This window comes from Periophthalmus magnuspinnatus, chromosome 9 (genome assembly GCF_009829125.3).
Source record: "Periophthalmus magnuspinnatus isolate fPerMag1 chromosome 9, fPerMag1.2.pri, whole genome shotgun sequence".
NCBI classification, from domain to species: Eukaryota; Metazoa; Chordata; class Actinopteri; order Gobiiformes; family Gobiidae; genus Periophthalmus; species Periophthalmus magnuspinnatus.
In genome coordinates this window covers 32821516-32832806 of record NC_047134.1, presented here as the reverse complement: position 1 = coordinate 32832806, position 11291 = coordinate 32821516, and the positions used below count along the sequence as shown (strand labels likewise).

At 41.9% G+C, this 11291-nt stretch overlaps 2 protein-coding genes across 2 annotated transcripts; both read left to right on the top strand.

Moving 5' to 3' along the window:
- The first annotated feature begins 4832 nt into the window (after positions 1-4832).
- Positions 4833-9611, top strand: LOC117376496 (perforin-1-like). The gene is made up of 3 exons (XM_033972993.2): positions 4833-4926; positions 7094-7490; positions 9593-9611. The coding sequence occupies exons 2-3, from the start codon at positions 7096-7098 to the stop codon at positions 9594-9596; spliced, it is 399 nt and encodes a 132-aa protein (XP_033828884.2). The 5' UTR covers positions 4833-4926; positions 7094-7095; the 3' UTR covers positions 9597-9611.
- Positions 9612-9621: 10 nt separating this feature from the next.
- Positions 9622-11034, top strand: LOC117376207 (perforin-1-like). The gene is made up of 2 exons (XM_033972614.2): positions 9622-9684; positions 10584-11034. The coding sequence occupies exon 2, from the start codon at positions 10589-10591 to the stop codon at positions 10961-10963; it is 375 nt and encodes a 124-aa protein (XP_033828505.1). The 5' UTR covers positions 9622-9684; positions 10584-10588; the 3' UTR covers positions 10964-11034.
- Positions 11035-11291: the final 257 nt, after the last annotated feature.

The following is an 11291-nucleotide window of genomic DNA, read 5'->3' as shown; positions in this document are numbered from 1 at the left end:
AATATCTGAAATCTATTTATGTTCACTACATTTAACTGAGATGTTTAACCTGTCCAGTGATGTATCAAGTGCTCAGTTTCGAGGTAAAACGATACTCAAGTAAAAGTATCACGTGAAAAAAATCTACTTAAGTAAAAGGATTTAATTACCCATTTAAAGGTACTTTAAAAGTAAAAAGTAAAAGTATTTCACACAAGTGTTAAATGTAGTGATATTGATTGAAAAATTATTCATATTTTAGTCAGCATTAGCAATCTGAAATAATTTCTTTTTGAATGAAATTTGTGTATTTATTTTTGTTTGTTCAAAGCCAAAGCTTGAACTTGAAACCTTTAGTCAGGAACATGGTAAAAAATAACCCCACAAATCACATGAAAAGTCTTTTTTACTTTTCAGTGCAGTTGAAAAATGTAGTGAGTAAAAAGTACAGATACCTGCTCTCAAATGTAGTGAAGTAAAAGTACACTATAAAATGTACAGATACCTAAAAATTCAACTTAAGTGCAGTACTTTACTACTTGTACTTCCACCCTGTCATATGCACTTTTATTATGCTTTTTGGTGAGGCGCTATCCATGGTGCTAAACAAATTGTGTTTTTGTATTGTAGTGTTTATATTATATTATTTTTCTTACTAGGCTGTTATTTCTCATGTGTGTATACCTTGGGCTATATTGTTGATTTTAAGCTTCACTTTTTGCTTTTTTATTTGTATCTTTGAGCTGAATTGGGCGTGTAGTTGTTTTTCTGACATAATGGTGGGAGTGAGGCGGCTGTGTTTATCAGACTGATAGAGGTGGGGACAGTGGCCAAAAGCTGCACTGAGCAACAATTACCTCAAAATGTGCAATTACTCAAGTGAAAGTACAAAGAGTAAGGAAACTACCTACTTAAGTAAGAGTAACTGAACGAGTAACATCTGATTTATAGTTTGTCGTGAATGTAATTGGAAGAAGAAAACATTAAATAATACACAAAATTTGGTATTTTCAATAAACAGGCACAAAAATGAGACAAATTTAATCATATCTGAGGGAGCGGTGCAAAAAACACAAATGTTCAAATCATTTCTTATTGATAACATAAAGTTTTTGTCACTTGCAGACTTACTCACACTGGGAAGAGTAACCACATTTTTTACTTAAATAAGAACACTGCTACATTGTCAAGTATATTAGTAATAGGAGTAAAAGTATGGCATCTGAAAACTACTCTGAGAAGTTTATTAAAAAAATTACTCAAGTAAATGTAACTGTAACTAATGCAGTTGTACCACCTCTGCTGATAGGAGCCAGAGCCTTTAAAACCATCGAGAGACAGAGACGTGACGGACTACACCTCACACTGCAGGTAAGATCAAGTATCATAGTTTGATTTGAGTCAGCTATCACTTTTCTATGTTTTTCTCTGAAGTTTCCTGAATTTCCCCTGCTTTGTGTGAGTGAATGAAGTACTTATCTATCAATATAAAGACTCTTAGATTTGAGTGTGAATGAGTAAAAAGTTACTCAAGTATCACCTGCAAAAATCTACTGAGTATAAAGTATAAAAAGTTATAATTTATGCTATACTTGTTAACAAATATTGATGTTTTTATACAGCTGACATTTGCTTTATAGATATTTTGTCTGCCAACTATTTTTTTTGACTCTTTTATTACTTTCTTACTTTGGCTCAGAGGGTAGCAGTTTTCCAGATGCTCAAAGTCAATATTACAGTCCATTGACAGGGCATTACTCATTCACTTTCCATTCTGGACTGCCAGCCATAGCATAACCATCAGTCGCTTATCTCCTTATCTACGGACCTCTGTTTATTCCATATCAGTTTGGGCTGCACTCTGCCGCTTTCCTCAGAAGTGTCACGTGATGTTGCTGTGATGTGTGCGCTCAGCTGATTTAAACACATTCTGGAGTTGGCCTCCTTCTTGGAACAATAGGACGACTTCTGCTGTCCAGCTTCTTCAGGTCTGTCCCAGATGTGAGAAAGTCGCCCCGATTTACAGTCTGGCGGGCGTGTTTCTGTATTTAAATGGCCTCCCTGATCCAACAATGGTACTTGTTGCTCTCTGTGCCTATGAGTTTAGCATGATCCTAGTCCATGAACTGGTTTTGACTCTTGCTGGTGTCTGAGATTGTGGACTTAAGCTGTTCTTAGTCGGCTTGTCGCTTAGTGGCTCTGGTGCATATTTTGGTTGTTTCTTTTTCACATTAAGTCACAGGGAGTGTACTCACGTTTCTCACAGCTGGGATACAGTTCTGAAGAAGACAGACAGCAGATGGTGCTGTCTTCCTACTTGGGACAGTACCAAGTAGGAAAGAGTGTTTCAAAAAGGGGCTGCCCACACCGTCAAGGCATGAAATAAACAGACGTGTGTGCATAAGAGCCTAAAGAATAATTATATCAGACCTAATGAACCTAAACAGACTCTTAAGCAAGGTGAGTGAAGTGTCCTGCCTAAATACTCAACAAGATCTTTAACCCTTGAGTCACTGCCAGACAGTATCAGTTGAACATACATGATGTGAGAAAGTGAGCTTTGCACAGATGTTATGTTGACCCCAGGAGATTGTGACCGTCAAAGTAAAACAATGAAAAGGTGCAAAGCCTGACCTGATAATCACAGTCTGATAATCACAGCTATGTAATATTATGATATTAAGAATTTTATTGATAATATAAAGACAACTAAAAAAACAAAAACAAACAAAACATAAACAGTTTGAACAAAGATACAAATCAGATTTATTTACCTGGCCACCCCAAAATGTACATTTGGTCCAGATGTGGAGCTAGACTGTTGCAAGGCTTTAGATTAACATGTTGCACCATTGAAGACCTCAGCCCCCCCTTAGTTCCTTCCACTCAAAATGTCTACATTAACAAGACCTTTTGTCTCCCCACCCTCCTCCTCTGTCTCCCCCTCCCCCCTCAGTCATGGTCTCCTCTTCCTCCCTGCTCCTCCTCCTCCTGGGCGTGTCGCTGTCCTTTGCTCAGGTGAAGATCTACAACCTGCGTGCCAGCGACCTGCCCTCAGACCTCTTGTCCCCCACGGACGGCTATGTCAAGGTGTTCTGTGGCTCCGCAGCGCTGGGGCAGACCGGGGTGAGGAACGATGATCTTAACCCCTGGTGGAAGGAAGAGTTCACCTACTTCAAGGCCCAGGAGAATGACGTGCTGCGGCTGGAGGTGTTTGATGACGACATCCTGATCCACGACCTGCTCGGAGTGTGCCAGCGCCAGCTCAGAGTGGGCTCGTACAAACACGACTGCTATCTGAAGAAGGGAGGAACACTGCATTATGAATACACACTCAGTGCTCCAGTTCAGAAGTAATAAATAAATAAAACTAAATCAATAAACTACCATCTGGCAACACAAGACTACAGTTTTTATTTAGATCTGGACTAGTCCTGGTTTAGACCTGGTTTAGACCTGGTTTAGACCTGGGGTAGTCCTTGTTTAGACATGGTTTAGACCTAGTTTGGACCTGGTTTAGACTTTGTTTAGACCTGGTGTAGACCTGTGGTAGTCCTGGTTTAGACTTTGTTTAGACCTGGTGTAGACCTGTGGTAGTCCTGGTTTAGACTTTGTTTAGACCTGGTGTAAGTCACTGGTTTTAGGGTCTTGATAATGCTAATGCTAATGCTAATTTCAGAGCCTATAAATGAATAACAGCAAAAACTGAAATAATCTACACTTAAAAAATAAGGCTGTATTTTTATGAAAGTTAGCATTAGCATTGAGACTAGGATGAGCACACACCCGGAGCACAGCGAGCGGCCGGGCGAGCGGCCGGGCGAGCGGCCGGGCGAGCGGCCGGGCGAGCGGCCGGGCGAGCGGCCGGGCGAGCGGCCGGGCGAGCGGCCGGGCGAGCGGCCGGGCGAGCGGCGAGCTCCCAAACAAACCAAAACAAATATGACATCACTGGCAGATGTACTTCAGGTTATTTTAGTGAAAAATACAGACTATTTTGTTAGTGAAAAATGTGCATAAGTTCGTCTCTCTTCACTGCACCCATACAGACACCTACTGGAGCAATTTGGCATTACATCTGTAACTGAACAGTCAGATATCTGGTGGAAAAGAGCTATAGAAAAATGTGACCATTTACCATTTACCACAGTAAGAATGCATCCTGCAGCATCAGCTTTTTATTTCTGATGTTGCATCAAAATCATATTTATGCTTAGACCATTTTTGAAACATAATTCACAATTCAGTACACTCTAGAAAAAATAACTGCAACTAAGAATAAGAAATTACTTGAGCACAACATTATTAGGGACAGTCTATGACAGTCTTTTTGTTTATCTTAACATTCAATTCAATTCATTTTATTTTTGTAACGCCTAAAATCACAACAACAGTTGTCTCAAAGGGCGTTCATGTTTTGGTTGATGGGGGAAACTGGAGTACCCGGAGGAAACCCATCCAGACACGAGGAGAAACATGAAAAACTCCACACAGAAAGGGCTGGGCGACCCGGGGATCGAACCAAACCCTCTGCTGTGAGACATGAGCCACTCAGCCACCGAGCTGCCTACACACAAAAACAAAACATGGTTTGAGCCATTTGATCTGATAGCTTGATACCTTTATTGACATTTTGTAATCAGAAACATCTGGTTGTAATCATAGCAGTTTTGTGTGATATTATCAAGTACCTCAAATCGGAGCCAGCGCACACCTATTTTTTATAATTTTTAAAATTAATTTTAATTTATTAATACACTGTCACACTGTATAATATATTGCTTAATAGGGTCTGAAAACTACTTTGAAAACTTTATTAAAAAGTTACTCAAGTAAAAGTAACTGAGAAATGTAACTAACTTTGGTACCACCTCTGCTGATAGGAGCCAGAGCGTTTAAAAGCACAGAGCGACAGAGACAGACGTGACAGACTACACATCCACGCTGCGGGTAAGTCAAGCATCATAGTTTGATTTTGGTCATTTTACCCTAAGTTATATAAATGAATCACTTTTGTATATTTTTCAAAATTAAGAATAACTCTCAGATTTGAATGTGATTCATTTATTGTAGTGGGGATGATACATTTATAGACATTTACTTTTGGACACATTTTACTCGCAGTTTACTACTTTATTTTTTAGCATAAACTGAACAGCTATTTCACTGTGAATAAGCGACAAAAGCTTCATGTTGACAAGTCAATATAACAGCTTGAAATATGCTTTTGTTGAACTTATTTTCCAATATTGGTCTATTTTTGATACACCTGGTTTTTGCATTATTGATGTTTTGTTTGCCAAATACTTACTCTTTTACTTGACTTATACAGCACTTTTCCAGATTCTCAAAGTCACTAGAGTCAATAGAGTAATTATCGTAACAGATGCATGGTGCTGGTAAGTTGCCAGCCATAGCATAACCATCAATAACTCATGCCTACACCAGATTCAAACTTAAGCAAGGCAAGTGAAGTGTCTTAAAGACACAAGAAGGACACAAGATTTCTAACCACTGAGCCTCTGGTGGACAGTGTCAGTGGAGATTTAGTGTAGTACATGATGTACATGGTGTGAGATAGTGAGGTTTGCACAGATGCTGTGTTCACACTGTACAGTCTGATAGAGTGGGACCCAGCCTGCTGTCCGCTCCAGGACAGAGAATCATAAAAGGACAATTCCACTTCGCTGTAACCAAAAAACCAGGGAGGAGTTTAGGGAGGCCATGGAGGAGGACTATTGGTCGGCCTCAAACAAATTCTGGGAGAACATGGGGGGCCTCAGGATGCAGTGCTTCACCAACACGTTTACAGTGGGGGTGGAGAACTGTTGACTTAGGATGTTGTTTGATGGTAGAAGGAACACTCCTCAATTACCCGGGGGGTGTTCCGGGGTATGGGGTCAGGAGCCCTTTGCTCAGGGCTGTCCAGTCCCTGTATGGCCGGAGCAGGAGCTGTGGTAATTGCCGGCAATAAGTCAGATCTGTGCGTTGGACTCCGTCATGGCTGCTCTTACTCACCAGTTCTGTTCATTGCATTTCTGGACAGGCGCAGTCAGGGGCTAAAGGGGGTCTGGTCCAAGGACCACAGGATGACCACAGGTTTGACCTGCAGCATGCACTGGGACAATTAGAGCCAAGTGTGAAGCAGCAGGGATAAATCCAAGGCCATTGTTCTCAATCGTAAAAAGGTGGCTTGCAATCCCCAGGTGGGAGGAGGGTTCTTGCCTCAAGTAGAGGAGTTCAAGTATGTCGGGGTCTTGTTTCCGAGTGAGTGAAGGATCGAACATGAGATTGACAATCAGATCGGTGCAACCTCTGTAGTGATGCGGTCTCTGTATCGGACTGTTGTAGTTAAGAAAAAGCTGAGTCAAAAGACAAAGCACTCCATTTAAATCCATCTACGTTCCCACTCTTACCTGTGGTCATGAAGAAGTGTGTGCGGAGAAAAACGTCTTGGCATTATTTCTCAGACAACTGGACCTGAATAAGTGGAATAAATTGGATGGATGTAATCTGTAGGTCACTGTCCTGTCATTGTCACTGTAGGAAAACTTGTCCTCTGTATTTGACTCAATGAAGGAGTAATGCCACACCCTGGAGGAAACACTCAGATACATAGAGAACATGCTAACTCCACACATGAAGGCTTGGGAGTCTCAGGGATCCAACCTGGAACTTCTTGCAAAGACGTGTGAAGTCATTTTTGTAAACAATTTCAACCCTTTTCCTCATATTTTACTATGCCTCTTTTAGGACACAGCACTTGAACCTGTTAAATATATGTTATAAAATGTTTCACATAATAAAATATATTTCCTTAAAGGATATTTTTGTTGAGTAGTTGTTTAAGGCCAGCTTATATTAGACAATTAGACCAGACTAGGGCAGCAGTAGCTCAGCAGTTAAGCTTTCGCCCACCAGTCAAAGGGTTGGAAGTCCCATCTCTGATCCTTTTGCTGTTGGGCAAGACACTTAACTTGCTGTTGTATGAATGAGCTTGTGTGCTAATATGATACAGTCTGATGCATTTATGTGCCTCATGTGTCATTATTAACCCCCCCCTTCTCTCTGTATCCAACCTTCTCTCTCCCTGCGCTGTTTTCCCCTCCCCCCTCAGTCATGATCTCCTATTCCTCCCTGTTCGTCCTCCTCCTGGGCGTGTCCCTGTCCTTTGCTCAGGTGAAGATCTTTAACCTGCGTGCCAGCGACCTGCCCTCTGACCTGCTGGGCATTACAGACGGCTACGTCAAGGTATTCTGTGGCCCTGCGGCGCTCGGGGAGACCACGGTGAAGGACAACAACGCCAACCCCTGGTGGGAGGAAGAGTTCACCTACTTCAAGGCCCAGGAGAACGATGTGCTGCGGCTGGAGGTGTTCGATGAAGACTTCCTGATCCACGACCTGCTCGGAGTGTGCCAGCGCAAACTCAGAGTGGGCTCGTACAAACACGACTGCTATCTGGAGAAGGGAGGAACACTGCATTATGAATACACACTCAGTGCTCCAGTTCAGAAGTAATAAATAAATAAAACTAAATCAATAAACTACCATCTGGCAACACAAGACTACAGTTTTTATTTAGATCTGGACTAGTCCTGGAGTAGACCTATTTTAGACTTGGTGTAGACTTGGGGTAAATCTGGTTTATATCAGGGCTATTCCAGGCCAATAAACTATGATCTGGCAACGCAAGACTAGAGTTTTATTTAGACCTGAGGTAGTCCTGAGATATCCTGAGGCAGACGTGGGGTAGTCCTGGTTTCAAAGTAGTTTAGTCAAGGGCATATTTGTATTAAAGTGCACTATACACACATGCTCAATGCTCCACCACGAAGGAACACTAACACACAATAAACTAAGATCTGGCAATCCAATCCAGGAGTCTTTATACTGGTTTAGACCATAAACTATATAAGTATACATAACCTGCTAGCTGCAACCAAAAACCAAATAGGAAGTGAGCATTGCCGTGAGCTTTGGTTCCAATTGACTTTCTGCTGAAAAATTACTCCTTTCTGGGCCTTGTCCTTTTGGTCTTAAAATGTCCACATTAAACTGCTCTGCATAATCCTGGTATTTACATTTAGCTATTTTGTCCATAAATCAGGATATGAACATTAATAACAGACCAATGAGCTGTCCTCTTTCGCCGAGGCCACTCTCGTTTGCGTTAGCAATAGGTTTGATTGACACTATTGCTAAGCACCAGCTCCCTGCCAAACCAGTGATCCAGTGATGTGGATGGGAAAGGGCGTTACCTTCAGCAGCCTTGTTCCTGATTGTCTCTTTGGTTGCTTTAATACTCTTGATTCCAAATACGGAACTCGACCCCAAATTAGCTGCTATAACTGCCGGTTGTGATTGGCCTCATTTGGCTGGAGCTGAATGCTATGGATGATGTCACACTCCGTCAGTCCCCTTCTTTCACCATTTCAGACATCTACTGGAACAATATGGCATTACATCTGTAACTGAACATTAAATCCACAGGTAAATGTGAGTGGAACCTGTTAGGGCCACACAGAAACTGATCAAAATATAGAGTTTGTAAAGTGCGATGTCAATTCCAATTCCATCAGCTGACCACATTATTTACACATCTGATACAGTTTGTGTACACATGATTTAGAAAGATAACTGTCTCTTAGCAAAAAGAAAGCTAGAAATCAGCTGTGAAGTTGCTGGTGGGACCCGGAAGTGACATCACCAAATGTCAAATGTTGCCCAAGTTTCCAAATAGGACAAAGACAACTGGAACGCAGGACAAATCGTAGCAATTTTGTCCAGGGTGCTAGAGTTTTCTTACCTGACCAGCCAGAATATCAATATCTAATAAAGATGTATGAGAATTGCTTGTCTTCTGCATTTGAGAAACACATTATACAAATTAGTGACTATGGTTGGTATGGTACGGCTCAAGTAAGGATGGCAGATTTTCACCCTCTGGTCTGGCTCCAAACCCTTTTCACAATTCAAAAAATGATTAAACGGGTATGAAAAAGGTTTTTAGGTGTCTGGCCCATTACTGGAGCTTCAAGCCATCACGTCTGTAGAAATGAACCTAAGTATTAACAGAACATATTCTCATAAAAGGTTGTTGGAAGTGACTTTTAATTCTATGTCCAGGAAGCCACACATTTCAGCTTCCAAAAATAAGACGGCAAATACTGCAACTGGAGAGGCTGCACGAGCGCTGATTCGTGATTGGCTGCAGGTGCTGGAGCTGGTAGTGACGATTCAGATCAGGATCAGATCCTCAACACTTAAACCCCAGGAGCCTCTGCAGCTCCGTGAGTGAATTTTGGAGGTTCTGATCTTTCACATGAGGCCTGTTCATATACGGAGAATGAGAAAAACATGTACTGTATCCTCTATCTGCAGGTCAAAGCGCTGGCAACCCAGGGTCAGTTGTGATTGTAAGAGTACATGTTACAGACAATTCACTTTAATGCAGCCCAGTTCTGATTCAGTCCTGATTTAGCATGGTTTGGTCCTGGTTTGGTCCTATTTTAGTCCTGGTTTAGTCCCGGTTTAGTCCTGGTTTAGATAAGTTGTTCCATGATGATTAGAAGGTAAGATATCTTCTCTCAAATGTGAATGCTTTGTCTGTGTGCAGCTGAAGGGGTGAGATGAGAACATGAGGGAGGAGCCCTGAGTTTAAAACCAACACAAACTCTCTGCTCTGGACAGGACCTCCTCTGCTCCACGGTAAGAACGCAGACTACATCAGCTGTAGTACTTGGACTGAACTGAAGAGTATTTTAGATGTTACCTACTGGGGAATATCCATCAGTCCATTATTGTGTTATGTGAGCTCTGTCCTTTTCAATGTACCATATTTTGTTCTGCCAATTACATTACAACTTCAAATTATAAATCAGATGCTACATCCAGACAGTTACTTTTACAATTATTCTTACTTGAGTAGTAGTTTCCTCAAGTTACTCTTACTTCTTGGACCACTATTTGGTACTTTGATTTGAATAATTTTCTTTGAAGTAATGTTCCTCTTGAGTACAATGGCTACTCTACTTTTGGTCCACTTTTGTCTGTAGGTTTATACACTTATTGTCCGATAATCAGGAAGTGCATGTTAGAATGCTAGTAGTTGTTAGCTTTACTGCAATGCTTATAAACTCATTGCGCTAAATGAATGCATAAGGTAAGTGAGCAATAACTTTGGACCACTGCAAACTGTTTAAAATGAACTATTTCTGTTTTTTTCATGTTCTTAAAGAAAAAAATAGGTACAGCATCTTTAACCTTTTGTTACGTTGAGGAACATCTGACAATCAGCAGCTGGACATGATATTTTCACAAGAAGGAGCTTCATCTGTGCCAACTAATATTCTACTGTCAATGCAGTCTGCAATAGTGAAATACTAGGAGGACTAAAGGGGAGTGAGAGGTTTGGGGTCTGGGGGACTGAACGAGTGAATGAGGGGGAAGAGGGGTGGGGTCTGAAGGACTAAAGGGGAGAGTGAGTAGGGGTCTAGAGGACTAAAGGCGAGCATGGGGGGGGGGGAGTCTGGAAGACCCCGTAGTAGTAGTAGTAGTAGTAGTAGTAGTAGTAGAAGTAGTTGATCCTTGTCTCTCTATCTCTGTAGTTACCATGAGGGTCCTCTGTCTCGTGCTCCTGTGTGCTGCTGTGTGCTGTGGCCAATTGCGGGTGTTTAACCTGAGGGCCAAGGGTCTCCCGCAAGACAGTCTGGGTATTACTGACGGGTATGTCCGGGTCATCTGTCGGAATGACCTGGTGGGACAGACGTCTGTGAGGAAGAACACCGTTGACCCCTGGTGGAAGGAAGAGTTCATGTACTACTCAGCCGTGGAGAACTCCACCCTCAAACTGGAGGTCCACGACGAGGACCTGATCTGGGACGACCTGGTGGGGACTTGCCTGTCCCAAGTCCAGTTTGGGACCCACCAGAATCAGTGTGCGCTGGAGAAGGGAGGCATGCTGTACTACGACTACACCCTCAGCTAGACTACAGAGCTGGACACTCAGCGAGGCTCTCCACAGGGACGTCACAGAATAAAACACTGGTTTTAAGCCAAGAGATAGTCCTGTTTGTTTTTTGATACTTTTATGAGCTGTATGATATGTAGGCTGTGTGTGTGTGTATATATATATATATATATAGAGAGAGAGAGAGGTGTATATGATGAGCTGTATATATATATATAGAGGTGTATAGGTGTATATGCGGAGGACAACCCAAATACATCTGATCACTGTCAACCAAATGTGCCTCAGTGTTTCTTTATTGAGGTTTAGCTATCACACACTTTGTCTGAACTTACAGTAGGGTACA